We start from the raw sequence: 23,982 nt of genomic DNA, 5'->3' as shown, positions 1-23,982 counted from the left end.
CACAGGGGACCTTTACCTTTACCTTACAAGATGCAGAGAGCATAGCAATTGCCCTGGAGTCCATAGCAACTGCACCGCAAGCTGCCAATGACAGCAGTGTGCCATTAATGTCCTCATTACAGATAAACAGACATAACCAACTGGTGCATGCTGATGCTGATGCACTCATGCCCCCTGGAATCAGGGTACTGCCACTTATGTGAAGAACACATCCAGGGAGGGAACAAAGGCCTCTTGTGGAAGGAGCACTGTGGTGTGACCAAGAGGAACCCTGGAATTAGCACATTCCAGGGATCTTTGCAGATGTAACTTCACATCCCCTTCTCTAGCCAAGTTCCATTTTGCCAAACAGGTTTACAGGGAAGGAAGGGCCACTCCACTCTATAGAAGGTCACTCAACAGAAGGTCACTCTACAGAAAAATGTGGAGGCATGAGAGATCTATGGTGTGGCTTCGTTTGGAATATCATGTACAGCTCTGCTCGCTGCATCTCGAAAAAGATATTGAAGAGCTGTAAAAAGTACAGACGTGGGCAACCAAGATAGTTCAGGGCTGGAGGACCTTCCATAGAAGGACAGGCTGAAGAGACTGTGGTTTTCTAGTTCAAAAAACAGATAAATTATGTATGCACTGGAGAAAGTGGATAGAGAGAACTTTTTTCTCACTGTCCCATAACACTTCAGGATGGCCAAAAGTACTTCTTTAAAGGTAAAGGCAGTCCCCTGTGCAAGCACCGGGTCATTACTGACCCATGGGGGGACGCCAAATCATGACATTTACTAGGCAGAGTAGACTATGTTTACGGGGTGGTTTGCCATTGCCTTCCCCAATCATCTACACTTTACCTCCAGCAAGCTGGGTTCCCATTTTACCGACCTCAGAAGGATGGAAGGCTGAGTGAACCTTGAGCTGGCTACCTGAAACTGACTTCCATCAGGATCGAACTCAGGTCTCAGCAAGCAATTAAACTGTGGAATTCACTGCCATTGGGAGTAGTGATGGCCATTATCCCAGATGGCTGTAAAAGTAGGCCTGCCATGTGGCCGCTGGGCCCCCTGCTCCCAACTCCCATTTCTTGCTCACACTCTGGCAGATGGTGGGAGGAAAAGAAATTGCCATTACTGGGAGAACTCAGAAATGACGTAATGCTACTATCCAACAGCAACACCCCCCCCCATGTTGCTGCCTCCTGGACTCCTGTTGGTTGGCAACCTTACTTTAAAAGAAGATTAGACAGATTCATGGAGGAGGGAGCGCAGTGTAAGTTGTTTCAGGTACCCACTGGGAGAGAAAACAGGGTATATAAATGAAGTTTTTTAAAAATAAAAGTAAAAAAGGGTTGCCAACCTCTAGGTGGTAGTAATCAAAAAACTGCTTGCAAGTGCTTAATCAGGAGTGTGGAATTCAAAATATAGCACAAGACAATTGTTTCTAAAATGAAGAAACCAAACAATAGCAACTCATGCTATTACAGATATATATTGGAAACATTCAATAACCACAATTCAGGAGCAAAGAAATGTATATCACAAGTGGTCTAAGACCCCAGCTCTCAGCATAAGGTTTTACAATACAAAATATAAGCCAAAATGCTCAGTCCTATTCAGTCGTATTAATAATTTCAATTTCATAAAGTGCATCAGTAAATCACGGAAACAGGATGTAGAGCAATGGAGATCCGGTATAATTCCATTTCGTGTAGACTTTTTCAAGCCTTCAATCTTTCTGTGCACTGTTCAATCAATGCATGAAGGAGTGTACCTTTCCTATGTATCTGGACGGCAAAGTAGTACTTTGTTAGTACTTAGCCTTCCTCAGGGGCCAACGCGTAAACTAAGTACTAACAGCTAGCGTTGGTCCCTGAGGAAGGCTTCTAAGCCGAAACAGAGATTTACCTGGAACTCTGTAAAGAAGTATACCTCTGGAAAAGACCGGAACCACAAGATGCTGAATTAATATGAATCAATTTTATTCATGTTGTCATTGTACATACATTTCAGCAATTGTGTCCTAATTGGACTTGTATGCCTAAGTTGTGTATTGCCTTATACACTGTATATAATTTGTTGCATTCATTTATTTTGAGTGGTTAAGATATAAATACCACTGTTGTTATATGCACTATACTGCGGTCTTTTTTCACTAATTAACTTACAGCAGGCCAACCTTAGTTTGCCAAACTACCTGGAGGTTGGCAACATCAGGGGAAGGCCTCGGCCCCTATGCCCTGTTGGCCCTCCAAGGCAACTAGTCAGCCACTGTGTGAGACAGGAAGCTTTACTAGATGGACCACTGCTTCAAAGAGCACCTCTTCGTGGGGTGTGTGTGTGTGTGTGTGTGGAGTTTCTGCTTCAATGGCCAGAGCGCTGTGAATTAATGAGATTTCCGTGGCTGGGATATCATGGCTATCCACCTGGCCCCTTTTTTGAGAAAGGTGAGCTATAAATAAGTAAATCAGTAAACATGGAACTGTGAGTGTGTAAAGAGTCTGCGCTCGAAGGTTTTAATCATTCTAGGTGTTCACTTTCTATCATGAAAAATGTTGTGGAGTTGTTGTGGGAGGAAACGCACAGCAGAGTTACGTTTGAGACTAGTTCTGTGACACAAGTTAGCCATCCGCTTTGGAAATATGTAAAAAAAAAACAAAAAAAGTTTATTTCCCTCCTGGGATACCGCTTCCCGCCTTTTCCCGTAGGACGGGGGCGCTGCCTCCTCACAAGGGGGCGGACGCCAGGGAGGCTGACCTCCCCCCCTCCCCCCTCCCTCCTCCCTCCTCCCTTTCCATGTTCAATGACATCATCGCTCCTTCTCGCTTTCCCGTCCACAGTGACTCACTCGCCCCCCCCCGCGTCAGCCGGGGGAGAGAGGGAGGAGGAGGGGGCGTGGCTTCCGCGGGTGACAGCGGCGGGGCGGGGCGTCCACGGGGGTTGTCAGCGCGAGGAGAGTCGGTTTGGCTAAGCAGTGGGAGAGGAGTCGCGCGCGAGGTAGGGCGACGCTGCAGAATCAAGTGGGAAGGCGGCGGCAGCAGCAGCGGCGGCAGCAGCAGCGAGACAGGGAGAGAGAGGCGCGCGCATACACGCTCCCTCACTCACTCACAGACGGAGAGCGCGAGAGCAGAGTCCGAAGGGGGCGGAGCGTCTGAGTCGGCGAAGGAGAGCGCGAGAGAGAGAGAGAAAGAAAGAAAGGGGAGGGGGCGAGGAGGAGGCGCGCGCCTGTGTGAGGGGCTACGTGAGGGCAGCCGGCGAGTGGGCGGGGCTTCGCCTGCGCTTGGCTGTATAGCCGCCGCCGCCGCCGCCGTGAGGAGCCCCCCCTTCCTCCCTCCCCCTCCCCACACATTTCCTCGGTCCCTCCTCCTTTTCTCTTCGGTCCGGCGGGGATGGCGGTGCTGGATCTGGCCCTGGAGGGACTCGCCATCTTCGGGCTCATCCTCTTCGTGGTGCTGTGGCTCATGCACTTCATGTCCATCATCTACACGTAAGTGAGGCCTCTGGGCTGGCTTTCTCCCCCCACCCCACCCCGTTCCCCCTCGTTTCTCGTTCTTTCCACAGAGGAGACAGAGATAACATCCCCCCCCACACACACACACCCCTTGGTTATGCCTCCCTCCCCTCCCCCCGCCTTTTAAGCTCCCCTGCTTCCTTCCCCCTTCCTCCTGCAATGGCTGGCGTAGGTGAGGCACCTGTCGTGCCCTGCCCAGTCCACAGCACCGATGAAGCAGGGAGGCTCGGCCGCCCCACCCAGGCGCTGGTGTAGGCGTGCCCCCCCCCACGCCTCTCCAGTCTTGAACTCCCCCCCCCATCCATCAATTGGTGGCCCCCTTCCCCAAACCTCAGAGACTGTATAGCTTGTTTATTAGTTTAGCTTAGTGTTAATAGCTTGGGTTTATGTTCCTTCCTCTCTATCACAACAGAGCTATATATATTCATTAAAAAAGGTGAAACAGAAATACTTGTAAAATGCAAACAGCTCTATGCCATTACTTGCAATCTGTTAGTTTCTGAAAAATTCTGCTCCGCCTTTCACAGTGGCAGTTGTTTCAAATATCAGTTAGCACCTATTGTACTTGGAACTCATGAACCTGCTCTCATGCTTTCTGTGAATCTTGTATACTTGACAAGTGCTGTAGAATTGATGGTAGTGGTGATAATCTCCCCTCCCCGAGAGTCCCTTTTGGTATCATGATGTACAGCTGTTTTTGAACCTGTTCTGCATGATATTCATCCATATGCCTGTGGACATTCCTGCCTCCAGTACAGTGTTTGTTTTTCTTCTGGAGAAGTGGCATGTGTGTGTATACAGATTGTGGACCAGGATGCAACCAAAGCCTGCGGGAGTCCCGTACAGGAATCCTGAATTGGTTTGAAATCTTCATGCACCTACCTTACATATATGCTTTGGGCCAGTGGCCGCTCTGTAGTCACTTGGGCACTGTTGAAAGCCAAGTTTTAAATATTTTAAACAAAATAAATAGTCCTCACCCTTTAAACATACATTATCAGTACTGAAGTACAACCCTTGCTCTAATCTACGATATAGTTATGCATATGCTTACTTATTAGATTAGTGGTAATGGCTTGTTATCTTACTGTTAATAGTTTTTGTTAGTGCTAAGTATATGAGTTCACTTCTCTGAGTTATGATAAAGTCAAAAGTAGTCCCCCTGTGCAGGCACCAGGTCATTACTGACCCATGGGGTGTCAACATATCACAACATTTACTAGGCAGACTGTAGAGCTACAATATTTCAAGTGTTCAATTAAACTTTAGTTGAAATTAATTCATCGCCATTCTTAAAATTACTTTCCAGCCCCAGTCCTGGATAACAATGACTTCAGTTGCTTATGCATAAATAACAAGTATAACCTTGAGTGGATTGCTTTTAAGGCTCATTCAGGAACACAGGCATACATTGTCCTGTTATTCTTGTTTTAGACTACACTAACAGTGTGACTTAAGAGTAGGCTATAACATAGTCAGGTTTTTTTTTAAGTTGACTGTTTCTGCACATAGCTGTGGTACAATAAAAGAGAGAGCAAATGTTTGTTGAAATATTCCTAAATAATGAAATTAAACTCCTGGGGTTGGGGGAGCCAATTGCTTTGAAACGTTCTCTGGGTAAATATGTCTTTCACCTTGATACTGTGACTGGTGGGTTGTGGAGTGTATTTGTGGAAAGGGGTAAATATAAAGGAAAAAAGGATTTGGAGAGGGAACTGCTCTCTGGTGCAGTGTTAACCTTTTCTTTCCTGAGTTAATGTTCATATTTCTCGTGACTGCTCTGTATGGCAAAGGATACTATGCAACATGTTATGAAACGAATTCGGTGCCATTCTTAAAATTACTTTTGACTGCCATGTTTTAATAAATGGTCCGTGTTTTCTCAAGCGACTTTAGTGCAAAAGGTTCAATTCCTCTTAGAAGACTCTGACCCTAGCAGCACAATCCTAAGGGGGGGGTACTTATGGTGGGTTTGGGGGCAGGCCCCAAAACACTATGTAACTGCCCCATTGAGTTATGTGGGGCTGCGCCATGTTTTTTGCAGGTGCAAGTTCGTGCCTGCAAAAGGGGATGTTCCAGGGCAAAACGGCTTAGGGAGCTGACTAAAGTATGGTAAACCCTGCCTTCGGGGACACCTCCCTTGGTACCAAGGCAAGCCATTCTGCCAGAAAAATGCTACAGTGGCAGCTGCTCGGGCCCAGTACAGCACTCCTGCACTTCTCCCTGGTGCCGGCATAAGTGGCTCGCCACCAGTGTAGATGCCCGTTTTCATGCTGCAAGAGGTATCTACAGCAGTGCTGAGGTTATGCCACCTCCAGAAGCCTTTCACTTCTCTCCTTCAGGATTGCTCTGAAAATGTACTTATTTTGTTGCTTGTTTTTTAGAGGCTGAAGAGAAAGTCGAAGGGAGGTGTTTTTAGATATGGGTCTTATTTAAGATTTATGGTTTTATTCAAGACCTCAGTCTAAGAACAGGGGGAATGAAAGAAGAAAATTACTTCAACACATTGCAGCCTCAGTCCTGGAAAACAATTACTTTAGTTTCTTACGCATGCAAGTATTTGGGACTGAGGTAATGGCTAATAAAACTAATAATGAATTTGGGATAGAAATGTTTCAACAGCTGTTTATGGGTGTTAATAATTCAATTGACACTTGTGAAACATCTCCCCCTTCGCCCCTTAAACTCTTCAAAGATAGGTGTGCCACACCCTGCTATGTTCTGTTGTCTAAATATGTGGTGGCATAATACTTTCATGCTATGGAGTAAACATCCCTTGAAACATTTCTTACACACTGAAATCTTGAAATTGCTAAATGCCTGGAAGATGTTATCAAGTAGAGTTGCTAATTGCTAAAAATAAGAATCAGAAGGGAAGAACTAATTCCTTTGCAAACCGTCTGTAGTACCCGGAACAAAACAAATAATTTTGGGTGAATTCAGCAGCCTACAAGAGATGTCACCTTCCACCATACCATTGTGGGAGTGTGCTGCATCTAGCTTTTGCAGTACAAGTGCCTGCTTGGAAATTTCATTAAGCACTATACTTTCAGCAGCTTAACCCATGCATGGCTATTACATGTGGATTGGTAGCTGCTATCATAATAGGCGGCTCTGTCACTCTTTTTCTGTTGTGAAGAATTAAAAATAAGAACAGGAATACATATGCTCTTATTGTATACCTAAGTACTGGTTCTGAATTCTTGCCGCTAATACATTCCAAAATATTTTGTTAAGATCCTGTTACCAGCATGGTATAGTTAAGAGTGGTTTGATTCCCCGCTCTGCCACACTAAGCCTGCTGGGTGACCTTGGGCTAGTCATAGTTCTCTCAGAACTCTCTCAGCCCCACCTACCTCATAAGGTGTCTATTGTGGGGAGGGGAAGGTGATTGTAAGCTGCTTTAAAGTTAGAGAAAACTGGGCTATAAAAACCCACTCTTCTGCTTCTTCTTAATTTCATTGTGGCATTTATCAACTGGCTTTAAAACAAACAAAGCTACTCTTGTGTATTTAAAATCTACAAGGAAAACTTGTATACATACAGTGTTTCAATCAGGATACAATACTTGTTGCAACAATTCTTACAGTTCACTAGTTGTTGCTCTACAGAACAAGGCTGTATCTCATATGTAACTTGCATAGCTTCACTATAATTCTTGGTCTGCACCCTAGAATTAGAAAGTAAGTTTTTAAAAAGTTTAATAGCTCTGTGCTATAAAATGGACATGGTTGCTCTTTAATCCACATGGCCCTCTTTAATAAAGTGGGTCTATATTATATGGGTTTTTTAAAAGGTTGGTTTCTAATGCTCTCTTTAAATATTTTTTGCATATACCTTTATTTTGTGGCCCAGTTAGAAAGTTGGCAGTCATTTTGATCCTATAAACTGTACATAGTTGCCTTATTTATGGGTTTGATACTGCAGTTTGCAAGTGGCAGCACAATTTGGAGTCCTTTTAGTTTTATAGTAACAGAAGCTGTGCATGTATTGTTACTTTAAACAGTATGATAGGAGACTGTATTTGTAGCTGATATAATGCTGATCTGCAAGCCCAGTGTTTAAAAAGCGTATAGGCCTTAGTCTTTTTCACTTTTTTTTTAAAGCTGCTAGTGACTGGGTTTAGACATTGTTGTCTGTGCATCCATCTGTGACTGTACAGCCAGATACAAGAGGCAAATCTTGGTTTGTGTGTAGAACTTAATTTGTCTGCTTTTTGCCTCCTGCCCTAGCAGACTAAGCATCATCGCTGTACTGTTGACTTTGTGAACAAGTGACTGCAAGGGACAGTGCCACTCAACAAAATGTGATTTATGAATTCAGACTTCACAGCAAATCATGATTAGTAGAAACTGTGTTTAACAAACCCAATTTTGAAACCTCAGTTTGGCCACCAGCAAACCTCTATTTGCTGGGCTGTCTGCGTTCAAACATCAAAACTAACCTGGGTTTGGTCACCTTTGCTTATTATGGTGTGTGTCGTAATGTCAGCTTTTGTTCAGGCTGAACTAGACCTGTACTTACACAACATTTCTTCTGTGTCAGTAAGAGGAAATAAAATTGCACATTGTGTTCAAATGGTAGCTTATGTTCTAGTGGCATTCACCAATGTGTCTCCTAGTACCCACTTGCTGCTTCAATCTTTGGGTTAAAATGTAAGGGGTCTTGAATGGCGGGGAGGAGGAACAGGTCATTTCAGGTTGTTTCCTTACTGAGCTCATCCCAGACAAGTACAGCACATGGAAGCATAGAGGAGCCAAGCCCTAGAGGTATCTGGTCTCCAAGCCTAGGAAAGAAAAAGCTGGTAGCTCTGTGACTTTTCTACAAAGCCTGTGTCTGGCACTTTTACTCTCAGGGGAGTTAAAGTGATCATGGCAGCAGTGGATGACTACTCCACATCCCAGCACTGACTGAGGCTTGGTTTAAATGTGATGCTGGCAAGGCAAATGCACTCTCCCATGGGACTATGCACTCACACAGCATCTTGTTTAAACAGAGGCACTTGAGTATCCCTTAGGTGCTTTCAGTTCTGAATAATTTAGAAAGTAGTTATTATACATTATAAATTTGATGAAGGTCGATAAACCAATTCTTTTATTTTGTAAAAAAGTTTTTGTTCTATGGTGATTTTAGAATTGATCCTTAGAGATGCCAATAGTAAGTTAATGCACTTCTTCACCAAGAAAAACAAACATACATTCAGGCATTCATTTGATACCAGATTCATTTCTATGCCTATGATGTGGTATATATGAATGTTTACCTAATCCACTGAAAATCCTTGAGCTCACCCTTGACTTTTCTTTCAAGAATAGTTTTTGGAGACCACCCTATTGAGTGGCGGGAAAGAGAGTGAGTGGCCAAAGAGTCCTGTTGCCCTGGAAGGCCATTGGCTGGCATTCAAACCGGTCGCTGGCCGGCCAGGGCAACAGGACTCTTCTGCTCTCTCTCTTTCCCCGCCCAACAGCTAACGGGCGGAGAAGAGAGCGAGTGGGGAAAGAGGCCGGTGTCCCTGGCTGGCCAGCTGCCGGCGTTTAAACCGGTCGCTGCCAGCCCCACCCATCAGCTGTCAAGTGGGATGGGCGGCGGCCGGTTTGAAAGCCAGACGCCAGCTGGCCAGGGCTACAGGACTCTTTCGCCCTCTAAGACGCCCTATAAGACCCATGTATAAGGCAACCCCTATTTTTTCTTAATTTTGGGTTAAAAAAATAGGGGTCATTTTATACATGGGGGCGTCTTATAGACGGAAAAATACTGTAATCCTGCTAGCCGAACTACATTAATCTGGCTGGCAGATGCTGCAAAGTTGGCTACTGCAATTCTGGTTTTGTTTCTCACCTGCTATATTTAGAGGAACAAAAAAGAACTCTGGTTGGGGTTTGCTTTCTGGCTGTCTCTGAAAGAGAATTTGAAAGCTTCTCTTCAATCTCCATAGAAGTGTTATGCACTAACTGCAGTCCCTTGGCTTGGTTCAAGAAGTAGACATCTCTTTAAGTCTAATGAAAACATTCTAAGCCAGCTCGTCCAATGCAGATGAGGGGGACTAGAGTTCTAGCTCCCTGTAGGACTGGAGAGAAGAACAGAGTGCTGGAGGAGAGTCAGATGAGTGGATCATACATTGGGCAACCAACTCTCCCCGTTTACTTCAGAGCTGCAGTGTTGTTACCTTTTGCAGATTGGAAGCTGAACAATGTAACCTAAACATATGCTGGTCTCTCATGTCACAGCATCCCATTATTTGGTGCTCCGATAGCTATCCATTGTTATCCCTATATAAACTGTAGAAATCATGCTATCTAGCCATTTACTGGAGAGAGCAGTTTCCAGTGAGGTTGAGGCTGCTATGTGCTTTGCTTCAGATGCGCTGGTACTTTTGTGTGTGTGTGTGTGGGGGTAATACACTTCATTTTTCTACTTTATTGTTACTCTAATTCAGGGGTGGGGAATGTCAGGCCCTGGGGCCGTTTAAAGCCCGTGAAATCATTTGGTCTGGCCCTTTGTGGGTCCTGGTAGATCTCTAGCTGAGAAGTATCTAAGACTGGCAATCCGCCCCCTTGCGCAGACAGGAATAGCATCTATTCAAGGCGGATGTGAGTTTGTTTTGCTGAGAAAAGGAACCTTTTCCCCCTCTTGCAGAAGAGTTGTTAGCTATGGAGCTGCTAGGACCACCCAAGAAACTGTGTTAACCCTTTCCCACCCGGGCCATGGATTTCTGTACTACAAGAAGGCTGGGGGCAGAAGTGGCAACAATAGAGGGGTTAAAGGAGGCAGGGCCAAAATGTGCGGGGGTGGGGTGGAGGGTGAGTTCTTAGCCAGTGTGTCCTCATTTCATCCCTGCAAGCGGAGGTAGCAGGAGTTGGTTGTAGAATCCGGCCCTGACCATGCGGAGCTGATGCAACAGACCATCCTGTGCCGCCAGGTGGGCGAGTGCGCCACCGGTTGGATGCCTGCCCACTTGCCCGCACCGGGGGGGGGGTGTCATCTTGGGCAGCTGCCTGCTTGGGGCTTGGTCGGCTACTTTTTAAGTTGATAATTTTGTATGACCCGCAAATGATGTTATAAATATCCAAATGGCCCTTGGCGGAAAAAAGGTTCCCCACCCCTGCTCTAATTGCATGGCTTGTAATGATCTGTGCATTACAACTATTTTACATTAATTTCTTTTAGTCTGTGTTTTTGGAGCTTTGTTATGAAGCTGTCACGTGCAGCTAAATTTTAAAAAGCCTTGCTGGAGTTCATGTACATCTGCTGAGTTGCTCTTTGGTTCAAAGCCAATCGAATTAGTTTCGTCTTTTAGTTAAAATACATTGTTCTTCATCGAATCATGTTGACTGCGTTCTCACTGATTTGGCGTTTATACCTTGGAAAGTACTGGCGAAGTTATATGCATTTTCATCACTAGAACATTGATTAGAGTCTGGGTTTGTCCTACTTACCCCTCCCTCTTAAGGGACATAGTATTGGCTCTTCTTTGAGAACCTTTTAACATATGGGGTCCTGTGGTTATAACTTGGATGAATTCACATTTTTCTGATGTCTAACAATTCCCTATTATTTTATGATCACTTACTACAATCTCATTGGAGTTTACTAAAAGTTAGAATGAAGTTGGTAGAAAAGAGTTTAACCTCCTAATTCTTTGCAGTTGAGCAGCTGTTCTTAGTGTACATGAAGCTACCTTATACTGAATCAGACCATTGATCTATCTAGGTCAATATTGTCTGCTTTGACTGGCAATGGCACTCCAGGGTCTTGGGCAGAGGTCTTTCACATCACCTATTACCTTATCCTTTTAAGAAAAGATGCCAGAGATCTTCTGCTTGTGAACTAGGTGCTCTGTCACTGAGCCACAGAATGGCTCCAAGTATGTTAGTCTGGTTTAGGCTGCTTCTTTTGTTGAACACGTTTGATAAATATGCTCTCTGTTGTGTTACCTTCAATTTTGTTACCTTTTAATTAATACCGTTGTGATGTATTTTCTGCAGAAATCTGTTTGGGCTAGAAAAAATGTTTTAAACATACCTACTGTAAGTATGAGCAATTCATGAGAATATCAAGTTTACTTTTTGGACAGCAATATCTTAAAGGTGGTACGTAGCAGCAGTTGTATGGTATCCAGGCTTTGGGCATCCCAACTGTGTAAACTAGAAGAATATAAATTATGTAATACCTTAAGGCAGTGGTTCCCAGCCTTCTTGGTATGATAACCCACAGGGTGGATTTGATTTAAATCAAACCAATTTCAGTCATTTCAATCACTATTCAGTAAGACTAGATTTTCACAATTTAAATCATTAGTCAGTAAGACTATATTTAAATCATGGCTTTCTACATAAGCAGCACTTCTCATGATGTTGTTTCATTCGGGCCACTAAGCCTTGCATCTCTTTGTCGCAGCGTTTGCATTTTGCACACCTGCTTGCCTTACCCATAGGTAGATGAACTTCATTAAAATATTTCCCAAACTGGGTCTCTTTTACAGTCTGCTGCCATTATAGTTTTTTTCCATCCAGGGAGAGAATAATATGATAAAACTCAGGCTATACATACAAAGATCCCAAGACTTGTGGAGAATTCTGCTCAAGAGGTTTCACTATCATTTTTACTGCTTGACCCACCCTCCTCACACTTACCTCCTTGTGCAGATGTATTCCTCTCCAATCTTTTATTCATCAAACTTATTGAAACTTAGCACTTAAGAGGTAATCTGTGTACATAGATTTGCGAAGGAACAATGGGATTAAGGTCTTCTCAACTCTGTTTTTATTTTATAACACTTTTGCTGTGAAGAAGAGGCATGTTTTCTCTGTAGACACAAATTCACAGTTTTGAGAACTGCAAAACCAAGCATCTGGGATAATATCTTCTAGGCAGAAAAACTGCCCAAAATAATCGCACAGAAACCACTGGAAGACCATGACATTGTGAATAGATTAATGGAATTCATTTACCAAAAAATGTAAACATTGCATCAGTATTCAGGCTCATGCTGTATAATTAAAAATGAATTCTTATTTCATGATGAATAACTTTTGGACTATAATGTATCTTAAATAGAAAACTAGATAGATTTTTCATCAAAAATTTTCTTATTAAAAAAATCTGATTTTTAATTTTAAAAAATCATTGATTTTTATCCACCCTGGTAGCCCATAAGTCTAAATTTACTTGGCATATTGAGCTGCTTAAAAACAGCATGCACAAACCAATAAACCAGCAAAAGCCTAGGACTCACTTTCACTGGGTTTGCGACCCACTTTTGGGTCAGGACCCATATGTTGGGAAATGCCACTTTAAGGGGCTGGATTCAGCTTGCAGACTGTCAGTGTCCTACTTGCACCCTTTCCGGTGCTTCTTGAAATAAGGGAGAGCTCAGACCTGAGTGAATGAATAATAGGGGAAACATTCCCTTAAGCTCAAGACTTTAGAGGGAAGCTCTATCTGCCATTCAATAGTAAAAGTAGCAGGGATGCAAACAGTCTCTGCTTGTGCATGAATCCTGAAACAAATCTGGGATAGTAGAAAAGTAGTGGGATTTCTTTATCTGCCCCTGACTCTCTGTGCTTTTAAGGAAATCTAGTTTACTGGATTAAGGGTGCAATCAGGAAGCCTTCTCCATCCAATGTGAATTGGGGAGCAGAGGATTGAATGCACATGCCATTATTGATTATATTACTGCTCTGATGTCCCTGCTTACCAGTCAAGGGAAGTAATGGAGTTTGTCTCAGAAGAGCAGCATAAAATATGCTCTGTTAAAAAAACAACTGCAGATTCTAGCCATATAAGCTCATGTATATGAAATATATTCAGTAATCACACAGATCACAGAAAAAGCTGGTTTTCGGCTGGTTGAACTTAAAGGAGTCTCTGAAGAGCGAATACTTCCCCTCCCTGCTTTCTCTCCCAAAGTAAATATAATGGCGGTGCAACCTTTGTTCTCTTCACTTCTGTTTCAAACAGTTATACATTTTCTGCATTATATCACCACTTTTAATTGCTTTACAGGCTGGCAATTATTTATCCTTATCAGTTCAGCTATAACTCACAGGGGTTTCTTGGCAATCCTCCTGCCTTTTTATCTTCAATACGATATTCTGACTCTCTCACAGAGTAGTTTCTAAGAATCAAAATATATTTTTGTCACCCCCCAAGTTGAAAATTATTGGGAGAGAAAGTCCAATAATACCAAGAAGAGAATAAAAGAGCAGATAAAAAAGCGGGGAAGGGCAGGTATTAATGACAGGTAACTGCCCATGTTACCTTGCTTTTCTATATGATATCAGAAGCCCGCAGTTCCCTTCATCGGGTCTGCCAGGATTCACCTGTCAGATTTGGCCTCCATTACTTCTGGAGGGGTGAGAAGAAAGATACATAATACTTCCTGACCGACGCTTCTTTCTTCAGATGTTCCATGTGCAAGTTAAGCCTTGGAGCACTTTCAAATGTGCTCTGTTCAGATCACCATTTCCCCCAGAAGGATAACTCCTCCTAACCAACTCTTCAGCCATTTCTAGGAAGATAAGTTGTCTTTGAGCAGGGTTACTTTCCAATTAGGGTTTGAGTTGAATTCCCAAGAGTTGAGCATGCATTTATTTGGAACGTATTTTCACAGTGATAGCAACATTTAATTCTTCAATCCTACATTTAGCCTATTGAACATAATTGATTTTTAGCACAACAGCCCTGACCACTATAAACAGAGGCTATATTTACTTACGTGAGGTGGAAATTTTTCCATGGAAAAATATAGCATCTGAAAAATTTCTGCTCCGCATCCTTGTTTGGCATAGGCAAAGAGCTTGTACATCATGCCAAGGATATCTCAGTTGGGGAATATACAATAACAGTAAGGTTTAACAATACATAATTAATGGATAAAGTGTTTATAAAACATTCCTTTAAACTAGAAACCCTTATTATGTCTATACATGTCCATGTGAGAACCATTTGTCAAATTGACACATATGAAGCTGCCTAACTGAGTCAGACCATTGGGGCAGTAGTGTCTATTCAGACTGGCAGCAGCTCTCCAGCATTTCAGGCAGAGGCCTTTCACAGTAGTGATACTTTTAACTGGAGATGCCAGGGACTGAACCTGGGACCTCCTGCATGCCAAGCAGAAATTCTTCCACTGGTGTGATCAGTCAACATTTTAGGAGTCCTTTTGAAAAAAGTGGCTGGAAATACTATGCTTAAAGATATGCTGGCATGTTTTCTTCTTCGCGGTCTCTGCATCACAAATGGGATATCAAGCATGCACAGAGTCTACCTCAGAACCTATAAAAAGCTATAAAACTTTTAAGCATGAGCTCTCCCATCCACAACAGCTGCTCATCATGAGTGGCTGTAGTGGGTGGAGTCACACTCATCCATCAGTTCTTCCTTAACCGCTGCCTCAACAGCTGCCTCTAGAAGAACCTCCTCATTGTCAGTTTCTTCAAACTAACTATTTAAATGCTATGAAAGAAAGGAGCAATGAAAAGTTTATTTAGGTGTTGGCTGCAATTCTTATGGTACAGCACACAACACTTAAGAATTGTTCTGCCTGCAGAGAGAAAAAACCCATCCACAATGGATGTAGCTTTTTTTTTTAATGCTTGGGGAAGGAGCATAGAGCGGACTATCACCAGCATTGCCTCAGGTTTACAAAACAAGCTCAACATAATTACGATAATAGACTAAAGACTGTTGTGGGAGAACGCTCTTGCCCCAGATAAATGGCTGCATCCTTGGCCACAGTCCTGACATTGCCAGCTCTGACAACATCAGATTCCATGGTGTTGGTATGGAGCAATCCAAAACCATCTAATGATTCCCAGTCAAATCAGCAGAAGCAGAACTCCCATACAAAGAAGTCTGCTGAGTTTAAGGTGCAGAAGCAGAAAACAAAGGCTACTGAATGTCATGCTTCAGTGGAGTTAGCAAATGACCATAAAAAGGAAAAAATGAAGAAATCAAAAACTTGCACCCACTGACACTTCAGTGGAACCTCAAATGTAAGTGCTGATACAGGGCACAGAGATCATCAGACCAGTCCTGGAAGTTTTCCAAAAGAATTAGGAAGTGAGGAGTCAGTTGCTGGAGAAATTAAGATTACTGGCAGTGTTTCTTTCAGAGGGGCAGATTGAGGATACATCAGTAGATGTGCCTGCAGACACGGATGCAAAAACATCAGTCTCAGGGCGGGAGAAAACCGACTCCCAGTATCAGAGAAGTAATCAATACCATGACATGCAACGAGGCAGCAGCTGCGTCTCTTCTCAGTATCAGGCATACTCCCTAATGAGGGAGTTGAGTCAGCAGTCTGAGATGTGCAGTCATCACAGCTTTGATAGGGCCAGTTTGTGCAGAAGAAGAAGAGTTGTTTTTTATATGCCGACTTTCTCTACCTTTTAAAAGGATAATCAAACCGGCTTACAACCCCCCTTCCCTTCCTCTCCCTGCAACAGGCACCTGGTGAGGTAGGTGGGGCTGAGAAAGTTCTTAAATATTGTTACTAACCCAAGGTCACCCAGCTGTCTTCATGTGGAGGAGTGGGGAATCAAACCCGGTTCTCCAGATTAGAGTCCACTGCTCTTAACCACTACACCATGCAGAGAGACACCCACAAGGCCTTATAGATAAAGGAGCTACAGAGGCAGCAGCCCAGGCCTTTGATTATGATGCTGCAGGGAGTCTTGTTCTGAGGATCAAGAAGGAAGGCAGTTCTACTCATCGGCCTCAAGGAGGCACCTGCACTCAAGATCGAGAGGAGAATTTTTCTGGCACACGATATGAAGGCAGTGTTTACAATACATCTGAAACAAGGCAAACTAAAAATGTGGAAGTTTTGCCACCTAAGCAAAATTTTTCTCAGTTTACAGAACACCAGCACAAGTTACTCTGTAAAATAGACTGTGTATATAAAGGGGAAAGTCCTGCAGACAACCACGGCCAGCAGTTCCAGATCCAATATTTGAACTAGTGGACTCCACTCTCAGGCTCCAGAGGCTTTGCCAGTGCTTCCAGTATTACTGTGGGTGACAAAGGGTGCCAAACACCTCCAATGGTACACCATGGAGAGCATGTATAGAGTACAACAGGAAGACTGCCAGTTGCTTTTTGTATATCCTGTACCAAGTAGAGGCATCAATGTCTAAAAATAAGCACACCAAAAAAATCCATGCAGCCCCTACTGACAGAGGGCAAGAGATGGGACACTGGGCAGAAAATTTTATTTGTCAGCTGCACTCTCTCTTATGATTACAAACTATGCAGCATGCATGGCTAGGTATCAGTATGTATTGTGAGAGCACATGTAACCTGTTATTCACATCTTCCTCCAGAGCGTAGAGTCAGGCCTCATGGTTCAAGCAGAGACATTCAAGTTAACCAAGCAGCAGATAAATATATCTCATCACATTGCTCACAGTAAAGCCCACCTGTCTGTATGAGAAACGTTTACCAAATTGATGTGATCACTCAACATTTTATGAGCCCAGTGTGAAAGAAGTGGCTGGAAATACAGCTGTGCTAGGAAGAAACACTGTGCTTAAAGAGATGCTGGCATGTATTAATATTAGCTTGTACCAACTGATGCAAATTACTGATGCATCAGTGATTATCCATTTATTGTCACTTTCTGGATATCTCTTAATATTAAGTGCCAAGTGGAGCTGTTTTACAGTGTTGATTCCAAGCATGTTTGGTCAGAAGTATGTTCCAGTTGGCAGCAGTTAAGAGTGAGGATGGATTGAAGGCACTGGAAGCAACCATAAGAGTTAAATGAGCACTGGGTGAGATTGATACTCCACTTAATTGTGCTGTTATACTGTGTAGACAGACTTAGGGGATCTTCTGGATAGGAAAGTGGGATAGATTAAATACATATTTTAAATTTGCCCTGCTTGCTGACCTTTAAAGGCCTACCCCAAGATCAAGGAGGGTGGCATATTTTTATTTTTTTGCTCTGCAGGCTGCTTTAAGGATTTAAGTCTCTCCTGTCTGACTTCTCAAACTGGCCCTCTAACAGTATTAGTTGTCTGCAAAGGATTGAGCAGAAACTCCTCTTAAACAGAAGCACCTGTATGTGTCTTTGCCCAAGCTACCTAACCTTGAGTAATAATGCTGTATTACTTGCCTGAAGGTTGTGATTTATGGGTCTAGGTCTTTTCTGAATAGTGAAAATCCATGACTAGATCATCCCTTTACATATTTGTTGGGTTAAAAAGGTAAAGGTCCCCTGTGCAAGCGGTCATTACTGACCTGTGGGGTCATGTCACATCTCGACGTTTTCTAGGCAGACTTTGTTTATGGGGTGGTTTGCCAGTGCCTTCCCCAGTCATCTTCCCTTTACCCCCAGCAAGCTGGGAACTCATTTTACCGACCTCAGAAGGATGGAAGGCTGAGTCAACCTTTTTTTTCTTTAATTTTTTTATTTTTCCAAAAATATTAAACACATAGTTTAACAATTGACATAAACAATAAAAAGTAAAAACAGATAGGAAACATTGTTAAAAATATTTGTATATAATCAAAGAAATATTGACTTCCCCTACACCTCCCTCCATCTTGTGATAAATTAGTAATATCTTTTGCATAAAATTCTAATCCTGATATTATTGCTAAAATTTATTAATCTCTTTGACATTTATATTTTTCAGAGAGAAAAAATTAATAGTTAATACTATCATATAAAAGAAAGAGAAAAAGAAAAAATAAAAGAAAAAAGAAGAGAGTGAATCTCACTAATAATAAATGGATTAGAATACTAGAGAACATTTAATTACTTCCATTAAAAATTAATTATTTTGTAAGTCCTCCATTTCTCCTCACTTAATACATATTATATATGATTCGATTTCCATTAAAGCCAATCCTTTTAATCGGTTCCTTTTTAATCTTTTCCAAAAGAAAAACTAGACTTTTAAATTAGTCCCTTTGCCCGGAATTTCCAGCATTTCCTTCTTTTCCTCATTAACAGTAAGTGTCGAAGAGCATCCTTAGAAGTTGTTGGTAGGGTTTCTTCTGCAGATAGATGATCTTCATAGTAAATCCACGTTGCAATAGCTTCCATCCCACATTAAAAAAAAAAAAAGATCCCGACAGCTCCAATTTTTCTACTCATTAAGTCCTCCAAGCAGGTGTTAAAAAGTTCATCAGGCAAATTGAAGAGACCGAAGTCAAAGTCACTCACATTCAGATCCGTTGTTGTCAGCTGGGCTATTGCAGTTTGTTTATTGTAGTTCTCAGTTTCCTTTGCAAGATTCTTCTGTTCTTCGTCTCTCTTGTCAACTTGAGGGCCCTCTTGTATCACCTCTGACCTCATTGTGATAATTTGGGTTTTTATGTCTTTGAGATTGTCTAAGATAATGTCCAGTTTTTGATTAATAAATTGATACTGAATGTTCATCGAAGCAGATAATTGTTCCAGCTGTTTAGTTAAAAATTCCATGGTTGCTACTTCTGAAGATTCTGTTGGTAAAATCAAAGACGACTCTTTGGGGTGGGGGGGATTACTCCTCCACCTTCCCCTTTATACGTAGTAGTTCCTGATTGGTAACTGAAGCGTCTTTCAAAAATCTTAGTTGTTATGTCTTCCCACTGATCAAATTGATAAGATTCCTGCCGGTTTATCTGATCTTTTCTTGTTTTTAAAGAGTCATTTAAACATTGGGTGGGGAGATATGGATTCGACAGATGTGTTTAGCAATCTCCCGGGACTTCCAAATCCAGGTAAAACAAAAGAGTTCTTTTAAACTTTCTCAGATTTTAGGAGAGTAGGTATTCTTATTTCTTTATAGTTGCTTAGATGGTAGTAGATAGGGGAGAGCGAAGCCTAATTCCAAAGAGACGTCTGCGGCGAAGTAAAACCCCTCAAGCCGGCGGGACTGCTTCTGAATCTCCGGAGTCTTAAAACTCAGAGTTCTGGAGTCAAACAGCTCTTCATCAGCAGCAGGAGATTCCCTGACACCCGTTCCACTATTTAGGAATTGGGGGGGGTGCGTTGACACCCCTATTTAAGACGTTTCTTGGTTCCCCCACCGGGAGCCCCTGGGGAGACACAGTGCTTTGCTCAGCAGCCCTACTGGAAGTTCCGAAGGCTGAGTCAACTTTGAGCCGGCTACCTGAAACCAACTTCCGTTGGGATCGAACTCAGGTCGTGAGCAGAGCTTGGACTGCAGTACTGCAGCTTACCACTCTGCACCATAGTACTAATTCCTTGAGGATCTAAAAATGTACAAAATTTGTATATATTCAAGGGGTGAATGAAATAGGGTCCCCTCAAGACAAAGTCATACCTTAAATATTCACCTCTTTATCTGTACAAGACAAACAATAACAGTAAGATAATAAAAGCAACAATGTTAAAGATATTTTTTAAAGTATCAAACGTGCAAATCTCCCCAAAGCCTTATTGTGCCTTCTAAAGCATTGTCAGATAAATAAAACTTGTAATGTTTTGTCAAGCTAATAAAATAATGCATCACTACATTTCTGGGAGAGGTTGTGGCTCAGTGGTCAAGCATTTGCTTGGCAAGCAGAAGGCCCCAGGTTCAGTTGCCAGCATCTCCAGTTAAGAATCGTGCAGTAGGTAATGTGAGTGATCTGTCTGCAACTCTGGAGAGCTGCTGACAGTTAGAGTAGACTATACTAAACTTGATAGACCAATGGTCTGATTAAGTATAAGGCAGCTTCATGTATGTTCATGTACACTTAACAGTGTAATCTTGTGCTATGGTACTCTGCATAGCATTGGAGTTTGTTCTAAAAACTGCTGGTTTACGGGGCTTTAATGGGGCTTACCTAGCAAATTTAAGGCTATGAAATGGTAATGATACTTGTTCTAAGGTATTTCTTCTCCTGCTTCTCACAGCTCTTCATTACTTAATGTACATTATTTAATGGACCATGTTTAAAGATAGATCACAATTGTTACTGGCACTTATCATTGACATCTTAATAGAAATAATTACATTCTGGCCTGTATTTTACCACTCCTTTCAGCAAAGTTTGAAGACTTTTCCTAGCCATTCAGATGGAAGAGTTGCTTGCATTAGAAGAAGGCTCCTTTGACTGGAGGAAGCATTCACACTGTGTTAAACCAATTGGTAGGATATAGCAATTTGATAAAGTAGGCTAAGGTGAAACTTAGACCAAAAATGGTTGATAGTATAATCTTGCCATTTTAGAACTGACTTTCTCTTTTCTGTCTGGAGGTGTGTATTTGGTGGGGGAGTTAGGTGTGCTTTCCATAAACAAAAATGGCTTTTGGTGGTTTTGTGGTTTATTTCCTGTGATAAGTACACTGTGAATTTCATGGAATAGTTGCTGCTTTAGCTTCTATACTCTCAGTTGTGTGGAACCATAAATGAGTACTGTAATTGAAGTGAATTTGAAACTTACATTAAGCAGTTTCTTATAAACATAAGCTGAATGTTTGCTTTTGCAGTACTCTGTTTTCCACAAATTGTATTAGTGTTCTCTGGGGGAAGATGTTCACAGTCTAACCTGGTTATCTGGTTGCTGAAGTGCTGAATAGTGATAGATTGTGGAACCACAAAAACAGGTGGTGGTAGGGTGTGTGTATTTGTGTGGTAGGAGGGTTTGAGAACTGTGTGCTTAATATGGGAGAATATTATAGGACTAGCACAAGAACTAAAATTTCTACACTTCTCTGCCTTGAGGCTGATTTGCATGTTGCGACTGCTATATACTCCAGGAATGTGTGGGCTGGCACCAGGTTTCTAATCAACCTGTGCTTATTTTTTTTCTTATTTTTTATTATATTCAATAAAATTAACAGCAAAAAATATAGAAAAACATATAGCAGTCTTCATAATTTGAAATACTAATACACACACACACACACACACACACACACTTAAAACATACCCTGAATTTCTATATTACAGCTTCACGGTTTAGTCCTCTATAAAATAGCTGTCATCGCAGAAAGTTGTCCTTTCCCACCCTTGATTATAAGATTTTCCATTTTATTTACAGTTCGTAACCATAGCTCGTCTAGGTTCATTGTATCACCATTGTTCTGATACCGTATATACCAGTGTATAAGGCGACCCGCATGTAAGCTGAGGTGCCTAATTTTTCCCCCAAAATGGGGAAAAATTAGGCACCTGCGTATAAGCCGAGGGTTGGCTTATAACCCCTCCCACCAGCAGGCTTACCTGGTGCGCAGGCAGGCGGCAGCGGGGGCCCCCCGCGGGCCAGGAGGCCCCGCAGGCCGCTCCAGGCCCGGCAAAGGCGGTGGCGGACCCCCCAAGGCGCTCCTGGCCGGCGGGAGCCGCGCGCGCCCGGCAGTGCCCGCAGTAGGCCCTCCCAGCCCGGTCCTGGGCGGGGGGAACCGCGCGCGCCCGGTGTTGGCGCGGCCTTGCAGCAGCTGCAGGAGCCCCTCCCAGGGGGGAACTGCGTGCGCCAGGCGAGGGCGGCGGCACGGCCGCAGGAGGCCTTCCCAGGCCGGGGGGAACCGTGCATGCCAGGTGGCAGTGCGGCCCTACAGCGGCCGCAGGAGGCCCTCCCAGGCTGGGGGGAACTGTGCGCACCAGGCGAGGGCAGCGGTGTGGCCCTGCAGCGGCCGCAGAAGGCCTTCCCAGGCCAGGGGGAACCGCGCACACCAGGCAGCGGCACAGCCCTGCAGCGGCCGCAGGAGGCCCTCCCAGGCCGGGGGGAACTGCGCGCACCAGGAAGGGGCGGCGGCATGGACCTGCAGCGGCCGCAGGAGGCCCTCCCAGGCCACTGCCGGCCGGGAGTAGCTGGGCGTGCCCGGCAGCGATGGCGGCTCGGCCCTGCAGCGGCCACAGGAGGCCCCCCAGGGCGCTCCTGGTCGGGGGGAACAGCGCGGGCCTGGGGGCAATGGCGGCAGCAAGTTCCCCCCTCCCCCCCTCCCTCCCCCCCTACCGTATTGACCCGCGTATACGCCGAGGCCGGCTTTTTCAGCCCTTTTTTGGGGCTGAAAAACTCAGCTTATACGCGAGTATATACGGTATGTTGTTAATTAATACATATATTTCTTTTACTTTAACCAACCATTCCTCTATCTTTGGAGTCGTTTTTTGTTTCCAATGTCTGGCAAAAGTCATTCTAGCAGCAGTTATCATGCGTAACCCTATACATCATTTATCTTTAGTTAGGTTAGGGGCTAAATTTAACAAAAGTATCTCAGGGGCTAAATTTAACAAAAGTATCTCAGGTTTACATGGGATATCAATCTCCATTCCAACAGACAGATATTTCACTATTTCAGTCCAGAACATTATAGATCTCTCACACTTCCACCACATATGAATGAAGTCTGCTTGTTTTTATCGCAGTACCAGCAACTATTGTTCATTGATTTGTAGATTTTACTTATTCTAACTGGAGTTAAATGCCACATATATGCCATCTTAATTAAATTTTCTCTTAAGTTCATATAGATTGCTATTTCTGAATCTCTTTTTTTTTATTCTGCCAAATAAATCTATTACAGATCTTTTGCCATTCTTCCATCATTTTCTTTGGTATATCTACAAATAAGTTATTGAAAATAAAATTTATTTTTGGTAAGATTATCCTTCTAATTAAATTGACTCAACCTAAAAGTGTGACATTTAGAGGAAGCCATTTTTGGACATATTCTTTTAGTTCTTTAGCTATTTTCCCGCAATTTAAATTTAAACATTTAGTTCTATCTTTACTTAGCCAGATACCTAGATATTTAATGTTTTCTGCATTTCTTAGATCTTCTGCCCATATTTGTTTCTCCTTTTTGTTGTCAAAGTTAAAAAAAATCTTCTGATTTATTTGCATTTAATTTGTATCCAAATATTTTACTAAACTCTGTGATAACTTTTCTGATCTTAGTTCCAAATGTATCTGTTTCTGTTAGAAAGAGCACTATGTCATCTGCATAAAGGCTTAATTTAAATTCCTCGCCTTTAATCCGTATGCCTTTAATTTGATTATCTCTTATTGAGATTGCTAAAGTTTCTAGAGATAGAGCATATAATAGAGCAGACAGAGTGCAGCCTTTCCTAACCCCTCGCATGATGTCAAATCTTTCTGTTATTTCCCCATTAATTCTTATTTTTGCTTATTCAGGTCTCATCTTCTTTATATATTCCTGCAGGTTAAAAATTTTCTGGATGTTCGCTGTTAAATATCTTTTAGGGATGAAACCTGTTTGATCTGGATTAACATATTTGTTTATTATTTGTCTTAATCTGTTTGCTAAAATTGAAGTTAAGATTTTATAGTCAAACTGTGCTTATGGCAGGGTGCCTTTTATGTGAATTAGTGCCTCTGCATGGCCAGCACCCATGTAATCGCTGAGATTTTGGTGACAGTAGTAGCAACCCTTTTGGGATGATTCTGAGGCAAATTGCATTAGACAACTTGCTGCGTGAAGTATCCCTTAGATCAGGGGTGTCGAACTCAATTGTTACGAGGGCCATATGTGACATTAATGTCACTTGGTCGGGCCGGGCCATGCCTCGCCAGCCCAGA

At 42.9% G+C, this 23,982-nt stretch overlaps 1 protein-coding gene across 1 annotated transcript in view; it reads left to right on the top strand.

Moving 5' to 3' along the window:
• Window positions 1–3,341: 3,341 nt before the first annotated feature.
• The window catches only part of UGCG (UDP-glucose ceramide glucosyltransferase), a 41,397-nt gene continuing 20,756 nt past the window's right edge, over window positions 3,342–23,982 (top strand). Inside the window, exon 1 of the mRNA XM_056848117.1 lies at window positions 3,342–3,474. Within this exon, the coding sequence (XP_056704095.1) occupies window positions 3,377–3,474 (98 nt within the window). The 5' untranslated portion in view covers window positions 3,342–3,376. The remainder of the gene's footprint in view (window positions 3,475–23,982) is intronic.

The sequence above is a fragment of the Euleptes europaea genome, chromosome 4 (assembly GCF_029931775.1).
Source record: "Euleptes europaea isolate rEulEur1 chromosome 4, rEulEur1.hap1, whole genome shotgun sequence".
NCBI classification, from domain to species: Eukaryota; Metazoa; Chordata; class Lepidosauria; order Squamata; family Sphaerodactylidae; genus Euleptes; species Euleptes europaea.
The sequence above is the reverse complement of the archived record's forward strand: the minus strand, read 5'-3'. Positions and strand labels throughout refer to the sequence as shown.